Genomic DNA, 20,353 nt, shown 5'->3' on the forward strand with positions numbered 1-20,353 from the left:
GGAAAATTCTCCACTTAGAAACAATGCTAGAGATATACCTGATAGGGCTTTTTTTTCCTCCCTTGGCCATGTCCCACTTGGCAACAGGGATGAAGTTCTGCCTTTGCAAAACATTTTGAAACCTGTTTCTGTTCCAATTCAGAATCACCCACCCCAAAGCTTTCCAGGTTATCTGTAAAATAAAACCTAGAGAAATTGATGGCTTGAAATGCCTCAAACTGATAAACTCAAAATATATTATTTTAACTGTAATTTTGGTTTGCCTTATAAAGCAGAGTTATTTCAAAAACCACTGAAAATGGTTGTAAAGCAGAAAATGTTAAAAACCACAGAACAAATAGCCTTTGGAAATGGGAAATGCTGTTTTGAAATTGAAGAAATAGAATGTTTTTGCCCTGGGGACCACCTTCCCTTTCCTCCAAAGCTCGACAGAGTTTCACAAAACATTTCAAGTTTGATGTGCTGTGCTTTGGGGGAGCTGAGCTGTGTCTGCTGGGGAGGGTAAGGAGAAACTCCAGGAGCAAAGAAAACAGCTGGAATCAGACAAGGTGCAGCGGTGCCACAGCGGGATCAGTCCCTGGTTTAGGGTTCATTTTGGTGCCCTGAGCCCCGTTTCAGCTGCTCCAGCAGGGCCCGAGGAGGCAGCCCAGAGGAGTGCAGGGAAGGCAGCTGCTCGGGGATGAGAAGCAGGCAGCCCACGCTGCTCCACTCCTGCAAAAACCCACCTCAAACCCTTCCCCGGTTATAAATAAAGCAGCCGCTGACCTCGGAGATTAATCAGTGGGCTGGTGTCTCTGCGTGATGTCACGCCGTGTTTTTCCACAGGCCTGCGGAGCGTCAGCGGCTCTGGTGTGCCGGTGGCAGCCGGGCTCGCTCCGCCCGCAGCCCCGGCAGAGCCGCAGATTTATGGCCGCGCTGCCCGCGGCTCTCCCGCACGCCTGGTGCGCAGACGCCTCTGCAGGGTGGTGGAAACCGGGGCTGCTCGGCGCGCTGTGCATATTTTTAGGTGTTATTGCACCGTTTCTGGCCTTCGGTGGCTTCCATGAGCAGCACAGCTGGACTCGTGGTGATCCATCTGAGCCTGGGTGCTCGGGCACAGCTGCTCCAGCAGAGCCTGCCGGTCCGGTGGGCAAGGCGGGGAGGGATGGAGCCAGGTCCGAGCTGATGCCACAGTATGGGATGGATCTCGTGGTAGGAAACCAGCTCCCTCCAGCACACCACACCTGGCAAAGGCACTAAAGCTCCTGGTTGGAAACCCAGGTCTGACATCAGGGTTTTAATTTCGCTATTTGACCTTTACTGCTGCTTGCAGTTGAACCCACAGCCTGATCCCCTCCCCGTGCCTACCCGGCAGGAGCTGCTCAGCTCCAACCAGCGGGCACCAGTGGAGGGACAATGTCCCCACGATGTCTGTGCCCCGATGGCAGCGGAGGCCCAAGGGTCACACACTCCACACGGCTGTGAGGCACTGCATGTCCACACAGCAATTCATCACTCAGTCTGAGAAGGAACAGGGCAATTAACACTGGGAGCAGGGGATGGACTAACTGAGCACATGCTGTCACTCTGCTAACAGGGCTGCCTGGTGCCTGTTTGTTTGCCTTCTGTTTCTATGGAGGTGGGGGCCACATCCAGGGGTCAGCTCATTGCTCTGGTTATTTGTATCTACCCAAAATGCGTTCTTACCATCCCAGAGCCCGAGGAGATAGCCAGGGGCTAACTGGGGACTGCTCAGCCTTTGGGAGCGGTGTTCTTTTGGGGGATAGAACACTTTCCTACCACAGCCAAGTGCTGGAGTCACCAGGACTCAACACCAGCCACACGCTCGCCTTTGCTGCCCCAGGCACAGCTCGCACAGGGCCCTGGGCTCCCGTGGCCCTCATGTCCCAGTGCTGTGCCTCAGCGAGGAACCCCTTACCCACCGCAGAAAGGAGCCCCTACCCTGACTCCTGGCAGCTGGAACTGCTCCTGAGCATCCTCCTTGGCACAATCTGGAGAACTTGGGGGGCCAGGGCCAGCTCTGCCAGCTGCAGATGCCCCAGCACGGAGCAGGACTGCCTGTCTGAAGCCCACCTCTCTCCTGGGGCTCCACTGGTGCCCCTGCACTGGGCAGTGACAACGTCCAGCGCTGTGTCCCCTGTGTGCTGTGGCTGGAGAGGAAACGAGCTCCACAGAGGCTGCAGTGCCTCACAGCCCCTCACCAGCCCCTTCTCTACAGGTCCAGGAGCTTGGCCGAGCTGCATTATCCACCCCAAAATAAGTTCCCAATAAATAGGTCTATAATAGGTCTTTGTTCCCTCAGAAAAGGGCTTCCCATGAGGTGAGCCAGCCTGGCACCGAGGGTTATCCCAGGACAGTGATTTTTCCCCTGGGGTTTCAGGCGGCCGTGATTATGCAAGGCCCCGAGTTATTCCTGGGGCTGCCACGTGAGAGGTGAGCTCCCTGGCGGGGCAGCACGGGCACTGGAGGCACGGCAGCAATCCCAGCGCCACCTCTGCTGGCACCCAGCACCTGTGCCTGCAAATGACAGCAGGAACCCGGCTCAGGAGGGACAGCTGCACAGGGCAGGGGCAGGACCCCACTGCCTTCAACTCCAGCAAAGATGGGGCGACTTCTGCAGGGACGGGGGGACCTGGTACCCATCTGGTACCCATGGCTTGCAAACCCTGCCTGACGGTGCCTTGAGCACACTGCAGGCTGGATGCCACCTATGGACCAGGGAATGCTACAGACCAGCCTTGCCCATGCATTTACTTACCCTGCTCTCCTCCTTGGGCATAACACTGACCGTGGACTGCTCCTCTGCCCCTCTGCCACAGCTCTGTGTGTGACACCCGGCCCTGCAGCAGCTGCCCCAGCGTTCTGGCATGACCAGCCACTGCCTTCAGCACCCAGAGCAGGTCTGTGGAATGACCGACCTGCTAAGAAAACAGAGAGCCCGTTCCTTTGAAGTTAATGAATTGTGAAAGCCTTTGAAAGCAGAGCCTTGTTTATTTACTCGCCACAGCTCATGTGGATGAAGCACCCAGTCACCCTGAGCGCTGCTAATTTGAATGGAAGATCAAACGTGAGGCTCTGCCCAGCTGGAGGAGTGAGAGCTGCCCTGGGCTCTTCACTGCCCACTGCAGGGAGAGCCTCGCACAAACCCAGGGCAGTCCATGGGCTGTCAGGTGGGTTTTATGGGGAGAAGCCTCAAATAAGCCACCAGGCTGACACAGAAATTCAGCATCCTGGGGGCAAAGCTCTGGCGCCCAGCCTGAGCACTTCACACCAACACCAAAATTCAGCTGTGACCCCTCCTGCAGACATCGCCCTCCCCTCCCAGGAGCGCTGCTGCCTCTTGCTCCCATCCCGAGTTTCAGCCCGAGCCAGATGTTCTCTTGCTCAGCACCACATCACAGCCAAGACCTGCGCATTCACGGGAACATCGTGCTTGCCCTTTCCCTCCCCACGAGAGCAGGATGCTCAGGCTCCTGTCTTTGTGTAGAAACAACCCAGTAACAGAGAGGAGCCCCCAAAACGGCCACAGCAGAGCATCCAGCACTCTGCCCACTGTGCTGGGTCTTCTAAACAAATTCACAGCCTCCCAGAGCCTATAAATATCAGCCTTTTCAGTGCCCCCAGCCTGGGGATAAGCTGTAATGCAATATTCTGTGTGGGCACTCGGACAAAAGGACAGCACCCCACCAGCACCAGCTTTCTGTCACTGCAGTTTTCTGAAGTGTAATTGGATTATAACCATGTGTGAGCTTCCAGCCCCTGTTTCTTTCAGGCTGGGGAAGTCTCTCTCTGATCTGAACAAGAGGAATAGGAAGGAAAGAGCGGAATGAGCTGAGCTGGCTCGTGGGGAGGGGGCGGCTGAGGGCTCTGGCAATGGGGAAAGGACTTTGGTGGATAATGGGGTTTACAATCCAGTGGAGCCGCCAGCTCCCGGCAAGGCGATCTCCGTGCGCTGCCCGCTCCTGCCCGCACCGGGCCCCGCGGAGCGCGGCTCAGCCGCGGTTTCCCACCCGGCAGTGACACCTGGCGGGGCCGAGCGCGGGCGGAGCCGGGCCCGGCCCCCGCACCCCACACCCCGCATCCCGAACCCTCATCCCCCATCCCGCTTCCCGCACCCCGCATCCCGCATCCCGCATCCCGCATCCCGCATCCCGCATCCCGCATCCCGCACCCCGCATCCCGCATCCCGCACCCCGCATCCCGCATCCCGCATCCCGCATCCCCCATCCCGCATCCCGCATCCCGCATCCCCCATCCCGCACCCCGCACCCCTCATCCCTCATCCCTCATCCCGCCGCGCCGCTGAGCCCCTTCCCCGGGCGGGGCCCGACGGGGCGGCCGGCGGCTCCGCGGCGCATCCCCGCGGGTGCGGGCGCGGCGGTGGGAGCGGCCCGGTGCGGGGCGGCGCGGGGGCAGGAGCCCGGAGGGGGCTGTCCGACGTGCCCTCGGGGAGGCGGGGGTCGGTCCGGCCGGAGCGGCGGCTCCGCGTCTCTGACTCTGCCCAATGAGAGCCCGCAGCACGGCGGGCGCCGGCAATATTTGGCCGCGGCCCCCGCGCTCCCATCCCCAGAGCGCCCTCGCCCTCCGCGCAAGGATCTCGATGGCCCGGCCCGGCCCCGCCGCCCGCCCCGCGCCGCTCGGGGGGTGCCGGCCCCGCTGAGCGCCCCGCAGCCCCGCGGGGAGGGACGCCCCCCGCCGCCCCCCGCCGCAGCATGAGCCCGGGCGCGGGGGCCCAGCCGGGGCTCGCTCAGCAGCGCGGAGCCGGCGGGCGCGCCGCGGGGCCGTGACGGGCAGTGCCCCGAGGGGAGCGCGGGCAGGACCCCCTTCCCCGGTCATTTCTCCGTCTGGACCCCGCCCCGGAGAGATATGCTCAGCCCAAACCGCCTGGAAGCGTCTCCTGGGATTGCCGTGGCCCCCGGGCGTGCGGAGTGCGGAGCCTTCCCTCGGACGGCGGGCGCGGCCCCCCGGCTTTGCCTTCCCCTCGTCCTCCTGCTGCTTGCCCTGACGCCCCGCGCCGACTCCTCGTGGTGGTGAGTGAGCCCCCGCCGCGGCGCCGCCGCCCCGACGGTCCCCGGGCCACGGCGGGCGGGAGCAGCGCGGGGCGCGGCGCGGGATGGGGATGGAGACGGGGATGGAGACAGGGATGAGAACGGGAATGGCGCAGGAACGGGGACAGGGCGGGGACGCGAATGGGGACGGGGAAGACCGACTAGGGGACGGGGCAGCGCCGGCGGGAGCGCAGCGAGCCCCGCAGCGCCCGACGTGCGGCCGTGGGAGCCGGCGGGACCGGCCGGGGCTGTGCGGGCTCCCCGCCGCTCCACCTGCGCGGCTCCGGCGGCGTCCCGGGCTCCCGGAGCGCAGCGGCAGCGGCGGAGACGGAACCGCCCCGGGGCCGGTACCGAGTCTTTCCCGGGGCGCCGTCACCGCAGCCGCCACGGGCGCCCCGCGCCCCGAAAATGCCGCCGCTCCTTCCTTGGGGACCGCACTTGGCGCGGGGACCTCCGGCTCTGCCCGGGGGCCGAACCCCGGGCGCGGTGACGCCTCTGAGCCTTCTCTCCCTGACAAGGCGAGGCCGGGAAGAGCCCCGCGGAGCGGCTCGGACGGGGAAGGGACAGCGGCTCGGATCCCCTGATCCGCCCCGACCCCGCCGGAGCTCCCGTCCCTGCGGGCTGCCCTGCTGCCCGCGCAGTTATTTACTTTGCTCCTGGGAAGCGAAGAAAGTTGATGTCCCCCGTCCTTTGGATACGATGAGGCTTTGTGAGAGACAGAAATGACGCCATAACAAAAACCTTCTGGAAATTAGTCCCCTCCTGCCCCGGTTCGTGTAACAATGAAAATTCATCTCTGCAGAATGACAGTAATTAGGAAAACAAGGATCGAGAAGTTTTCCAAATGACCCTGCGCTGTTTCAGTAGTTCAGCACACTGGAGAAAAAAAAATAGTTGGCTGCAGTAAAGTTCTCAGTGTCCCCCACCCTATAAAAGTCCTCTCTAATCTTGTGGAAAACAGTGTTTTCCATGCCAATCTCATCATCATTAACAGATCGCGGTGGATGAGGCAAAACTTAATCAAATTCAACCCGTCTGCCCCCGAAAGAGAACGGTAGTTTCTGGAAACTCTCAGCTACCGGGAGCTCTCTGTAAGGGCCGGGAGCGCTTCACAGTCCCGCAGATAGCACAAGTATTCCCGGTGTTTGGGAGCACGTCCGGGCGTGCGGCGGCCCTGGCCCGGCATCCCTGGAAGAGGATTCCGGGGTGAGAAGGGCTGGGGCAGAGTGTGGGGCTGGGAGGGCGCGGGAGCTGGGGGGACAGGGTGGCTGGCGGCAGCCAAGCACAAAAGCAACTTCTTTAAGGGACCAGAAAATGCTTCGGGGGACAAATGGAAAGTAGAAAGAGCAAGGCTGTTCACAGCCATGCCCGGAGGAACTTTCCCGAAGCCTGGTCAGCTGAGGGGAACTGGGATCACTGGGAGAGAAGATGAGTCACTGCTGGGGAGCCTCAGGTTGATGCAAGCACTGACCTGGCTCCCAGAGCCAGCTCTGCCCCAACCCAGCAGGGCAGGTGAAGGCAGGATCGCTTCTGCGGGCAAGGTGAGGCTGCTGAAATGCGAAGAGCTGAGGAAGGAAGGAAGGGACAGTGGAGAAGTTGGATAATTTCCATTAGCACAGAGGCTGGAGGAAGAGAGGTTCGTTAGAGCTGAGGAGTGGGTGCACGGGATAACCTGGCTGGGAAAAAAGGAGGAAAGGAGCAGTCACAGCATCATCTGCCCAGTTCTGGTAACACACGTGCATGCTGCCTGAAGGGTGAAAATTCCTTCTTTAGGAGGAGTGTCAAAACCACCCATTTCCCCTGCCGTGGTACCCGCTGCTCCCCTCCCCGCGGTCTGCCCTCATTCCCAGTGCGTGCCGCTTCCCAGCAAGCGGGAGGAAAACCAGCCGCGTCCAAAGCCTCGGTAGCTGCGGCTTGTCGGGAGGAAGCTCGATTTAGCTCCCACAGCAGTTTGTGCTCTCGGCTTGCAGGCTGGCAGCCCCGGGGAGAGGAGAGCAGGGCAGCCCCGGGGAGCGGCGCTGGTCGCGGCTGGCAGCCCCACGGCCCCGGCGCAGCCAGGCACCCCGCCTCATGGTCACCCAGCAGAGTGGGTCCCAAGGACCTGAAATACGTGACTTTTAAGACAAAAACAATTGGAAATGGAATATATTAAACTCTGAAGATTCGCACTTTCAATTGAGCTTTCTCTTCTGGAAAGCAGAGCATTCCTAAGGAAAGCCTAAATTGAAGCGAGTGCTGTTGTGCTGGACGTGTCGCTCCTGATAAAATAGCGTGTTTAGATGAAATCGTGTTTTACTGAAAATGGTTTCAACCAGCTGTGGTCTGGGAAAAAACTTATTCAGTGATTTGCATAGGCTTCCAAGCACATCTTCAGCAGCACTGATATTACAGTAAATACATTTGGTGATGCATCATCCTTCTTTATTTTAATTATTATTGCCAAATTCTTCTAGGGATTCACACACAATAAACTTGGGGAACTGGAGGAAATGCTTCTCATTTTCAGAGTCAACTTTTTAAGTAGTTTAATAGGAAAAATTGGGTCTCCTCTGATCACAGTACATGGAAAGGAAATATCAACCAAATGTTTCTTCTAAACAACTGCAAATTATTAATTTTCAGTGACGTCAGGCATGGCCCAACGGCTTCACATAAACGCCAGGAATTGGTGAACTCTGGCATCCAAAAGAGTGGCTGTGGGCGGGTGTGTGTGCCTTGCACGTGCTCGGAGCACAGCCGAGGGGACAGGTTGGGGACAGTGTGGTTTTGGCCGGGGTGGCTGTGGCCGGGCTCTGTGACTAACGGTGACAGCGGGGTGGCTGTGGCTGCGGGGAGCAGCACCCTCCATAAACGCTTCCAAACTCCAAAGTGTTACTTAGCAACAAAATACCAGCTGAAACACAGACAGAAATTAAGAAGGAATGCAACGGGAAAATCCCTAAATGCCGTTTACACTTGCGTGCACGGGGGCAGGGGAGCAGCACGGTCTGGGGATGGCGGCTGGCAGGGCTGTGCCCCGCGCCGCCACAGCCCCTCGGGCCCCAAAAGCGGCCTCCGAAATTCCTTCGGAAAGATTTGGGAGATTAGACAAATGTTGCTTATAAACATAAACTGTGCAATAAACAAACTTGTTGTAAATAACTAAGTAGAGCCTACTCGCTATTGAGAGCCCGGCGAGCCGCTCTGGTGTGGAAAGCCATTCTAAAATTAAAGGTTTGGGTAAAGAAAAATGTACACAAAGCTCTGCAAACCCCCCTGCATCCCACCCTCACACACACCCACTCTCCTGCAACCCACACAGACCCCCCCAGCTCCCCAGCACACCAAATCCTTGTTAGCTAGCTTGTTTATTGCTAACCACAGCCCTTGGAAACTACAAATATTTAATTTCATTTGGCATTGGAGCAGATGGGAGGCATCAGGCTCCCAAAGAGATAAAACAAATCTGTGGAAGGAAGAGGATTGCGAGTTTGGGTGTGGGTTGGAGAGCGTGTGGGAGCCTGGAGACCACATGGGGCTGCCCATGGTGCCGTCAGGACACGGGGGCTCCAAGAGAGCTGCTGCATCCCGAGGTGTGATGCACATGTGGGGATTTTGAGGGATGACCAGTCCAGAGTCAGGCAGCCATCATGGCCCTGCTCCCTTCCCTGCTCCCTTCCTGCTTCCCAATACCTTGGCCAGGGAAGGAGCAGTGTGTTCATGGGCAGGGAAAACACACCACGGGCAAATCACAAGCAGGAGTGGCCGTGGCTCCCTCTGCACCAGAGCAACCCCTGGGCACGGCTCTGGCCAGGGCTTGGCAAGGACACCCCAGATGGAGACATTCCCACCAGGATGGGCCACTGGCTGTGCTCCCACTCGTGCTCTCCTCCAGGATTTGCTGTGCGTTTCCACTGAGGCAGCAGTGCTGCCCATGGCCCAGCTACAGGGGATGGGCACAAGGAGTGATGGAAGATGGAGCCACACAAGCGTGTGGCCGTGTGATACAGGAGAGAGAGGCTCATCTAGGCAGGCATCACACTAAGGTGAGTGGGAGGGGAAATAGCATAAATAGGAATGTTTGAAACCAGGCCAAGGGAAAGACAGCTGCATGGAGGAGCTCCCAGCCCGCCGCTCACCCTCCGGGGCGGGGGCGCCGCTCCTCCCCTCCGTGCCAGCCTCAGCTGGGCAGACCCCAGCAGCCCCGGGGGCTGTGCTCGTGGAGGGTCTGGCAGGCTGTGTGGGGGCTCCTAGGGCTGTGTGTCTGCAGCTGTGGTCCCATCCTGTGCCCTGCAGGAGCCGGGGCCACCAGGGCTTCTGCTGCCCGGCAGCTCATCACCCTTTCAGCCGTGGCACTGCTGCAGGCACAATACAGAACCATAGAATCACAGAATGGGGTGGAAGGGACCTTAAAGCATCTCATTCCAGCCCCTTTGCCACGGGCAGAGGGACCTTAAAGCATCTCATTCCAGCCCCTTTGCCATGGGCAGAGGGACCTTAAAGCATCTCATTCCAGCCCCTTTGCCACGGGCAGGGACGGGGCACAAAGTTCCAGGAGCAGAAGTTGCCACCTCCAAGGGGAGAGGACGTGCAGCCCTTGGGACATGCAGCTCCCCGGGGGCTCGCCCCGGCTGTCAGTTTGTTGTTGCAGAGCACTTTGCATGGCAATAAAAGCAGGAGGTCAGTGACCAGGAAGTCTTTATCCTGAGGCGCTCCGCAGCCCCGCTGTCCAGGCAGCCATGCTGTGAAAAATCAGTTTTAAAGTAATGTCAGACTGATGGAGAATGAACCCCGTGGCCTTTGCAGCAGCCCTGGTGTTCTTGGTTAGGGTGGATGGAACAGATGGGTTCTCTCAGTCACTCTGAGCAGTTATAATAATCCTAACTGTGCTGCTCAGTCCATTTTTCATTAGGGTCACTTTCACCTATGGGAAATCTTTCTCAGAAAGAAATGCTGAAGGAAAAAAATCCTTCTGCTCTCCCAAACTCATTAGCTTTTGCCATTACCAGAAGTGATTTCAGCAGTGCCATGAGGAGATCTGTGCTGGGCCACAGCCCATGGAAACACAGCTCCTTCTTGGAGCAGCTCACACCCAACACACAGGATGTGCCATGGAAAAGAGAATTGTACATCCAGCTTTATCACCAGGGGCTGTCTCACCTCCCCACCTTTTAGCAAAGGACTTTGAGATTTGGGGAGAAAAAAAATGGGTTCTTAAAGGTAAAGCATGTTTGTAATAAGCAATTATTTTGTATTCATGCACCAGCAACGGTGTCCCTGAGGAACAGCTTTCACCCCGTGCTGACCAAAGCTTTCAGACCTCAACTTTCAGGTTACTGTTATGCAAGATGCCAACAGCAAAGTGTCCCACACCTGCCCAGGGGGCAACGAACCACAGCACCCATCTGCTCCATCTCCCCAGGACCACAGTGGTTCAGTCCTCCTCACAGAAACTGCGCCCCAAAGACTGCACGGGGTGCAGGGGAGCCACAGAGAGGGGACTGAGCAGGCTCTGAAGGCAGACAGCTGCAAGAGAGGGATGCACAAGAAGGAGAAAGACAGTGCAGAAAATGAAAACCATGTCCCCTGAGTGGGACTGGTAGGGGCTCAGCATTATGATTTTAAAAATTATTGAAGTGAGACTAAGGCTCTCAACATGCAGAGTAGTGGCTGCAAGTGAGGAAATTAGGACTATTAATCACTTAAAGGCGTTAACAATTCCAGCAGGCCAGGATGGCCCTGTTCCCAGCGGGGCTTAATAAAATACTCAGGGTTTGTAATACTAAAATAATATCTCAGATGTTTATAGCACCTTGCAACCCAAAGTGCTTGGCAGTTGGCTGTAAATTGTCTGCCACAGCAGGGAGAGCAGAGGAAGGAAGGTGCAGCATCCTTGGGAAGTATGCAAAGAACTCGAGGAGGTGAAATGCTGCCAGGCATGATGGAATTTGCTCTTTAGCAGGCAGAGAGGCAGGGATGTTGGATTTGATCCTATCTGCACAAGCTGTCTCTGATAGCTGCCCACAGCCTTCCAGCCTCCCTCCAAAGCAGAGATTTCAGGAGGGTCCCGTGGGATGGGAAGGGACCAGAGGCCAGGGTAGTTTGGCTCCCAAGCTGATCCTTCAGGACTGTCAAAGCCGGTACAGAGCCATGGGGACCTGAACCACTCTTCCCAGGGGATGGACTCCAGCTGCCCCTGATGCCACCGAGAAGCCAGACCATGTTCCCCTCTCAGCCTCAGAGCTCTCAGCCGACCTCAGAAGCAGAGACTGGGGAAAAAGCTGTGGCAGCGGTTTTAGTCAAGCTTAGCTTCTATTAATCTAATTTAAAACTGTGCCTCTAATGGTATTGGTGCAACCCACAATGGGAGTTCATGACGTTTCAAGTGGCTGTTTTAATTCAGAGTACTAAAATACAGATTTGTCTGAGAATGGCAATTCCAAAGATTTCCCTTTTAAAATCAAGTCATGTTCAAATAGGTTTTCCAATGCCTAATGAAATGGTGAAAAATCAAGTCTGAATTAGGGCACTCACTCACTTTGCAAGAACGCCTTGGTATTATGGAAGAGCAACAGGACAGTTCTGATTCCATGTAATTTTATTAATTCCCATTAAATTAATTTCTTTCTTCAAAACCTCATTTTCCAAGAGACACTTCTCAGCTGATCTCTGCCGGTGAGCAGAGCAGGGAGGAGCTGTTCCGGCTGTCACCTGAGCAGAGGGCAGAGGCAGGACACGGCCACAGGGGCTGCGAGGCCGAGGGCTGGCGTGGGAAGCCCGGGAGCAGGACACACAGCACAGCCTGCTGAATCGATGCGTCTGCCTCTGATTTGCATGTTTATCTTAGAAGCAATTTAGGTTTCTCCTTGTTTACAAGAGCCAAAGTCAGCAGACTCTCCACAAGAACAACATTCTGGAAGGCAGCGCCTGACGGGTGTCTCCTGCTCCGCTGGCGGAGCTGGGCGAGCTCGCTGCAGCCGCGCCTCTGCATGCAGCCCCGCAGCCCGCGGGGACGGAGGGCTTGACCTCGCGGGCTCCCAGAGCACCTGCCCTGGAAGATGAGGCCTCCGTCCTCTGCTGCTGCGGCTGCCGTGCGAGAAGCGGGGCAGGGAGGGCGGCAGAGGCGGCGCGGCGCCCCGCAGCACGGCCGCTCGCACCCGGGGAGTGGGAAATGCCGCTCGGAAAAGCTCCGAAATGCACAGAGGGGACACTGCAGCATCCCGCAGCCCACGGTGGTCACAGGGATTGTGCCAGCCCCTCGCCCAAGCTGGGCAAACACTCTGCCCTTGGCAAAGGGCGATGCCGGGGCTGTGCGCACCCCCAGCCGGCAGCCGCGTTTGGAATCCTGTCGGGCAGGGTGGGGGATTGTTGTCCCCACAGGCACTTCATTTCCCACTCCCTTCTTCCCTGCTCCCCAGCTCCTCCTCCCTGCAGGCTGCCCGGCTCCTGCCCCTCTCCTCCCAGCCCTGGAGTCCCGGCCTGAGTGGCCTCCAGCGTCAGGAGAAGTTGTCTCTCACAGACTTTTCTGAACTCAGGGCTTGGGTTTTGTGTGGTTTTTTTTCAGCTAGAAAAATGCAGATTACCCCAGAGTACAGCACTGCAGGAGTGTGCCACTTCCAGCACAGCTTCATTTGTTTGAAAACGAAGTTCTGATAAGGCAGCTGGGGACTTCTCAGAACATCCATTGTCTTTCCCATTGCAGTATTTTTAAAATGTCACAGATTTTGAGAAATAAAATTGGAAGGGACGCTTTCATCTATCCAAAACAAATGTTTGGGCTTTTTCCCTCCCAAAACTCTGCTTGGCAGAATTTTCTGATGTTCCTCGTCTTGCTCCATTTCAGAGTAACTGAACTCTACTGGAGCATTTCTCACCAAGTGGAAGCTTTTGTTTTTGCCGAGACAACCACAGCCTTTCCAGGCCATGGGAGGAATTTTCCCTTCAGTTGTGAGTTAGATTTCAGCACATGGACTCTGATGAGGGCTGTAGGTGCTGTGTAAATGTGCTGCCACAGGCAAAGGGAGACGCAGCCACTGAGCCTGGTCCTTCCGGGATGCACACGGCGAGCTGCTCCTGCAGCAGTTGGTGCCCTTCGCACGGCTCTCCCTCCACTTTCTCCTGCTGATAATGTTTGCTCTGATCGGGGTATTTGGCAGGAGAATTAAGGAGAAGTAATTAGCTTCCAGTGTGAAAGAGGGAGTGCCTAGTGTTTATCTTGTCTGGAGGGTTTCCCTTGATCTCGGTCTCCCAGGGGATGGTGTTAGTGCTTTATCCATCACTCTCCAGTCCGGGAGGCAGCTCTGCTGCCAGCTGCTGTGTCCCAGCCCGCTCTCAGCCCACTGCTGGGACTGGACACCAGTGCCCCAGCCCCACAAGGTCCCTGGTGAGGTGGCCCATGCAGAACATCTTTCCCAGCTTCCTCAGCACCACTTTTCCCCTTTAAAGAGGAGCTTTGGTTACTTCTGACCCTCCATGGTGCAACCTGCTGCCTCCCAGCATCTCCCAGCCCTGCCAGCACAGGCAGGGGTAAGCCAGCCATCCCCATCCCTGCTGGGCAGAACGAGCTCAGGGCTGGGGACCTGACCGTGCTGCTGGGAAGGAATTCTGCAGTCCCACTCGATGCCAGCGTGCCACCATCCAGCTGGGGGATGCCCCTCTGCCCTGCCCCCGTGGGAAGGAAGGGGCTGCTCTCAGTCTGGCACGAGCACGGCAGTGAAACATCCCCAGTCAGCAGCACTCGAGGAGCTCCTGTTGGCTTTTCCTTCCTAAACAGCTTCTGCCACTTCCCTGTTCCTCTGCTCCAGGATGAAAGGCTGGTGAGCATGCCTGTGACAATAAAGCTCACTGCCCCTTGGAGTCTGGGTTTATTATCCTCAGCTCCAGCCCGAGATGACCTTGTGCTTCTGCCAGCATTTAAACAAAATATTTTAAAAGAGGGAACAGATCCCATTGCTTTCTGTGCTTGCAGGGCTTTCCTGAGCCTGGGAGCTCTCGCTGGGGTGGATAGAACTGAGAGAACATGTCCAGAGACAGACAATGAAATATTGTCCAAGTTTATTGCTTTTTATTATTATTGAAGGAAGGTTTTTGCTTCCAGTGTGGGGGTTAGAAAAAATCTGAATATCACCCAAACCTCATCCCTTGCAGCCAGAATCCCAGCTCCGTGCTCTGCAGCAAAAATCGTCCTCAAGCACAAGCAGCCAGAGGGGCGAGCGGGTGGTGCAGGCGGGAGCCGACTGGGATGGAAAATTCCATGTTGCTGCCATTGTCCGGGATGGGGAGCGAGTGCGGGGCAGAGCTCAGGTCCCTCCCCCGTGGCTGTGGAAAGCTGCCCATGGGCTCAGCCAGGCTCAGCCAGGCTGCTCTTTGTGCCTCGTCTGTCTGCTCCGAGCTCTGCTCTCCCCCACTGCTGCGGGGAGGGTGGGATCCAGGATCCAGGTGGGATGCAGGCAAGATTGGAGCCACAGCATAGTTCTGCCAGTCATGGAGCTCCAGGGCACGAGAGTAAATGTTCAGGAGTTGCAGAGTGAGAAATTGACAGCTGGGGGATGCAGTGTGGGTGGGGAGTGCAGCACCAACCGGGGCAGCCCGCTCCTCTTCCTCCCTCGCCCGCGCACGCCACAGGTGTCTGTGCACGCACATCCCTGATGAATGCCGGCAGGAGAAAGGGCAGAGGCTGCCCGAGCCACACGGGGCTCAGCTGGGCTCCATCCTGCTGCGCTCAGCAGGGCCGGGGTGTTGGGAAGAGGGTGAGAGGGAGGTTTTGCACATCAGCAAGTTTCTCTGCTGCTGCCCCAGGAGCTGACACAGGCCAGGCTTATGGGAGACATGCCACGGCTCACAGCACCCAGAGCTGGCTGTCTGCTGGGGGAGACGGGCTCCGCAGACTCCCTGCTCCTTACTGCAGTGATGAACTCACTGACAAAAGCTCTGCTTGCTCCTGGCTCATGCATCTTGGGATTATTTTATTAAACAAAAAAACTGTGATGGCCCAGCTGTGCCCTGTCCCTGTGCCCTGTCTGCCTGAACCACAGCCCCAGGCAGGTCTGGACATGTGCCTCAGCTCACCCATGCCAAGGGGATGCTGCAAGGGGGCACATTTCTGTGTAGAGACACTCAGGGCAGAGCCTGGAGCAGCTCTGACACTGCTCGAAAGGAAAGAGGGAAACCAGACTTCAATATAAGACCCACGAAGCAGAATGAGGACCTGGAGTCGCTTGGTTTGTTCAGCTGGAGGAGACGGAGGTCAGACCTCACTGGGGTCTGCAACTTCCTCCTGAGGGGGAGTGGTGAGGGGTAGCGTCTGCTCTCGGTGACCAGGGACAGGAACCAAGGCAATGCCTGGGGCTGCGTCAGGGGAGGTTTAGGCTGGATATCAGGAAAAGGTTCTTCCAGAAGGTCGTTGGGCACTGAACAGGTTCCCTGGTGCAGTGGTTGTGGCCCCAAGGCTGCCAGAGCTCAAGAAGTGTTTAACCAACACTCTCAGTCTCAGGGTGGGATTTTGGGGGTATCCTGTGCAGGGCCAGGAGTGGACGGGGTGATCCTTGTGGGTCCCATCCCACTCAGGATATTCAGTGATTCTGAGACGCCCCTCTGCAGGCAGGGCAGTGACGTGGTGCCGCTCTCTCTCGCAGGTACATCGGGGCCCTGGGCGCGAGGGTGATCTGCGATAACATCCCCGGGCTGGTGAACAAGCAGCGACAGCTCTGCCAGAGGTACCCTGACATCATGCAGTCGGTTGGGGAGGGAGCCAAGGAGTGGATCCGGGAGTGCCAGCACCAATTCCGGCACCACCGCTGGAACTGCAGCACCCTGGACCGCGACCACACCGTCTTCGGCCGGGTCATGCTGCGAAGTAGGTCCTGCCCTGTCCCCTTCCACCACCACGACACTTCTCTTCCTGGAGAGTCTCTCCTCCCGCTGGGCTGCCATGCCCGGTGGCTTGGATTACTCCCTGAGGAGAGCTTTGCCTCTCCTTGTAAATTAATCAAGCAGTAATGGGAGCAGAGCGCTGCGTTTGGAATAGCCGCACCAGATGAGAGGGAGCAGGGGGAGCGCTGGGGGAGAAGGGGGAAGGAGGAGACACCTCCGGAGAACGGGCGCGTATGTAAACAGTAATGGGATATATAAATATTTGGAGAGCGGGGTTGGCCAGGACTCAGCAGTTCACGTGGGAACTGGCTGTTCCCTCGCATGGCAAGGGAGGCAAGGCACAGATGCAGCTCCAGGCCCTGCTTCAGGCTCTGAGGTGGAGGAGGACCACGGCTACGGGGCAGGCGCCAGCCCTGCACAAAGGACTGGGCATGGCCCCGCCCGGGAGAGACCTTCCCACTCCAGGTGAGGGACAGACACGACACAAGCAGGGATGCACCCAAGAAAGGGACCCAAGGAACAAAGAGGAAGGGCACGATGGGGACGGGGTGGGGCGGTTCCAGAGCAGGGGCAGCACCAGGGGCTCCAGCTGCCCGGGAGGGCTCTGGGAGCATCGGGCCCCGGGAGCCGGCACAAGCCCCAGCACGGGCAGCAGCACTGCAGGACAGATGCTGCTGCACCCCATGACGTGCCGGGAGCATCCAGCCATGTGGCCTCCAAATCAAAAGCGGCTGGAAGAGTCTTTCCACTCGCAGCTCGTATGGAGGACATGTGAGTGCCACAGAAGGAGCCGGTGAGTGGGGGGCTTGCTCCTAGCTGGCAGGGGGATGGGGCAGCTGCCCGTGGGGTGCACGAGCAGCAGAGCCGCAAGCCAGATGTCCAGCCCACCTGGAGGAAGGGGACTGGAATGCTGAATGCAGCATTCACCCCGCCATGCTGCAGCCTGCCTGCTCAGCCTCTCTGCTCCCATCACAGCACCTTTTCTCCTGCTCGCATCCTCTCCTGGCAAAGGATGGGGAATGATGAAAGCTCCTCGCCACAGCCCCATCCTGCGAGGCCCAAAGAGAGCTCTGCTGCCTTTGAAGTTGCTTTCAAAGGCTCTCGAAATGAAGACTAACATGGTTTTGATTTGCAGCTTCTTTTACAACATTATAAAACCAGCTGCGAACTTGAACCAGAGACACAGCACAGCAGGAGCAAGCTGTGCTGCGCGGGATGGGCCGCGCCCGGCCGGGGCTGGCGCTGCCCGGGAGGGAGGGGAGCAGCCCTGGCCCGAGGGTGCAGGCTGGTCTCACACCCGTGGGCACGTACCCTGGGCATTGCAATCAGCCTGAGGGGCTCCAGGGCAGCCGAGGCTGGCTGCTGTGGGCAGCAGAGATGGCTGGGCTTGGCTTATCCACGTACAGGACGGTCTCGCTCCCCAGGCCTGGCTCTTCGTGGGCTGCGGGCACGTGGCACGGGCTGGCACGCTCACTGCCCGCCGTTTGTGTCCCCGTGGCAGGCAGCAGGGAGGCCGCCTTCGTGTACGCCATCTCCTCGGCCGGGGTGGTCTATGCCATCACGCGGGCCTGCAGCCAAGGCGACCTCAAGGTCTGCAGCTGCGACCCGCTCAAGAGGGGCCGCTCCAAGGACGAGCGCGGGGAGTTCGACTGGGGCGGCTGCAGCGACAACATCAACTACGGGATCCGCTTTGCCAAAGCCTTCGTGGACGCCAAGGAGAAAAAAGTGAAGGATGCCCGGGCGCTGATGAACCTGCACAACAACCGCTGCGGGAGGATGGTGAGTGCAGCCCCACAGCGAGCCCGGTGCTCGCCCGTCCTCTGGGACCCTCCGGAGGGGACTGGGCAGCCAGAACAGCAGAGAAACGGGACCTTGGGCATCTTTGGAGGGCCGTTCCTGCTGTGGATAGGGCTGGATGCTGCCCTGCCTCGCCCTAGGGAATGGCAGGACCTCGCTCACCTTTGCCTCCTGCGTCCTTGCGGATGCTGGCATTGGTGACCCCCATGCACAGCCCCTGTCTCCCATCAGGAGCCCACCCCACACAGCCAAGGGCTGGTAAGCTGCACCAGGAAGGACAGCGCTGCAGCACCTGATGCCCAGGGTGCCCACTGGTCCTTACCCATCTCTCTCCACAGGCTGTGAAGCGCTTCCTGAAGCTGGAGTGCAAATGCCACGGCGTCAGCGGCTCCTGCACACTAAGGACTTGTTGGCTGGCAATGTCAGATTTTCGAAAAACAGGGGATTACCTGAGGAAGAAATACAACGGGGCCATCCAGGTGACGATGAATCAGGATGGCACTGGCTTCACAGTGGCCAACAAGAACTTCAGGAAGCCCACAAAAACAGATCTGGTGTATTTTGAGAACTCGCCTGATTACTGCGTGATGGACAAGTCAGCAGGTAAAACCTGGAGCTCCAGTCATTAGCTGGAGCTAAGGCATCTCTTCCTCCCTCCCAACAGGCCAGCAGCCCCAGCTAGCCTAGCCTGGGGGCTCAGCTCCCCACTCAACCCCAGTCTTTGGAGAGGGGGTTACCCAGACCCAAGAGTCCCCTCAGCACCCCACACCTGCACAGGCAGGACTGCGTTTGTCCAAAATCCCCAGGCCTCACACCAAACCCCTCAGGTGTAAAGCCCCTGAGGCTTTACACCTCAGGCCACAAACTCCACAGAAGTGGGGTGTATCCTCAGAGCCCATCTTCTGCAGAGCAAAGCTCCCTTGAACAGGCAACACAAAACCTGTTCCATGCACAGGCTGCTCCTCTGAACACAGCCCGAGGTTGGGATGAGAGCGGGGAAGAGGCATCAGGGCTGCTGAAGAGATGATCAATGGTTTCTCAGCCTGGAGCACTGCCAGTTTAGTTCACAACAGCCACGGGAGTTCAGTGGGGTGCACATGGGCCTGCCATTCTCAGCCTAAGCAGAGAGGGCATTCTGAGCTTTGCCAGCTGCAAAACCTGGCTCGGTGGGCACACACTGCTCCAGGGGGTCTGCAAGGCACAGAGGGGCTGCAGAGAGCCCATCCCTGTCCCCTACTGTCTAATGCTCTGGCAGCAGCAAACATGGCAAGGGGGCCATGCCGATTGCCATAGGAACCCAGAAGGTTTTGGGTTGGAAGGGATGTGAAAGATCATCTCATTCCAATCCTCCATCACAGGGGACATGAAGGACACCAAAGCTGCATCCCTGGCCGGGCTTGTGGCATGCCACGCCCATAAAGCACAGCAAGCGCAGGCTTTGAAGCGGTGCCTTTGGGGCCCCCCTGCAGCAGGTGCTGTGACAGCGACAGGGGATTCCCCTGCCCAAGCAGTCGCACCCAAGGGCCCCAGTGCAGGCGGAGATGCCCAGTGTCCCCAGCAGCCCCGGCGGGCGGGCGGGCGGGCGGCTGGGAGGCGCTGGAGCACCGAGAGCAGCCTGACGCGCTCCCCTTGCCCCGCAGGCTCCCTGGGCACGGCTGGCCGGGTGTGCAGCAAGGCGTCCCGCGGCACGGACGGCTGCGAGGTGATGTGCTGCGGCCGGGGCTACGACACCACGCGCGTCACCCGCGTCACCAAGTGCGAGTGCAAGTTCCACTGGTGCTGCGCTGTGCGCTGCAAGGAGTGCGAGGACACTGTGGACGTGCACACGTGTAAAGCACCCAAACGGGCCGAGTGGCTGGACCAGACCTGATGAGACAGGAGCGCTGCGGGAAGGAGCCACTGCCACCCCCCCTTTGCAAGTTTTTTTAAACCCCTGTGCCCTGAGGGCCACGATGTTCTGGGAGCTGTAGTTCAACTGCATGGCTTTTATTTAATTAATTCTACAAAGCACTAAGGAAAGGACTACAGTTCCCAGGAGGTACTGTGGGCCCTTCGACGTGCTCAGCAAAACTAATCCCCGACCTAGCAGGAGGCTGCGATCCTTGCTTGAACTGTGAACCTGCAAAGGTTCTCTTGGCAAAGGGATGGTGCCACCAACAGAGACTCGGAGGACTGTCGGGCTGTGATGGCTGAGGAATCCTGCACCTCCCGGAGAATCTGTTACAGTAAAGCTACACCAGCGAGAAACACTAGTTCAGAATAATCCACTCTTGCAAAAGCATTCTTGCTTTTTCTTTTTTGTGAGGCCAGAGGAAGGGTGTTGAGAATCCATAAGAGTTCCGTGATACCTGTGTTTCCCTCGAGCAGACCTGACACACCACTAACCCCACCGAGCAAGAGTCACCTCTGCACGAGGCTGTGTCCCCAGCACAGGGAACAAGGGGAGCTGTAACTTGGAACTGAACCCTGAAGGACTGCACAGAGACGAAGGCCACCTCTAGATGCTGGTGGACACACGGGGCTTGAGAGGGCAAACGAAACCTGTGAACTTACTGGTAGGTTCTGAAGTCAACGATACAACAGCATCTCTGTACAACTCACGTGTATGTTGTGTATACTGCTTATTATTTTAAGTCAAAATTCATTATAAACCTGTA

The 20,353-nt window shown here is 58.0% G+C and overlaps 1 protein-coding gene across 1 annotated transcript; it reads left to right on the plus strand.

Moving 5' to 3' along the window:
• Window positions 1-4,661: 4,661 nt before the first annotated feature.
• On the plus strand, window positions 4,662-20,353 carry WNT2B (Wnt family member 2B). Its single transcript, XM_038162334.1, has 5 exons — window positions 4,662-5,030; window positions 15,662-15,882; window positions 17,401-17,678; window positions 18,035-18,299; window positions 19,337-20,353. The coding sequence occupies exons 1-5, from the start codon at window positions 4,867-4,869 to the stop codon at window positions 19,564-19,566; spliced, it is 1,158 nt and encodes a 385-aa protein (XP_038018262.1). The 5' UTR covers window positions 4,662-4,866; the 3' UTR covers window positions 19,567-20,353.

This window comes from Motacilla alba, chromosome 26 (assembly GCF_015832195.1).
Source record: "Motacilla alba alba isolate MOTALB_02 chromosome 26, Motacilla_alba_V1.0_pri, whole genome shotgun sequence".
In the NCBI taxonomy this organism is placed as follows: domain Eukaryota; kingdom Metazoa; phylum Chordata; class Aves; order Passeriformes; family Motacillidae; genus Motacilla; species Motacilla alba.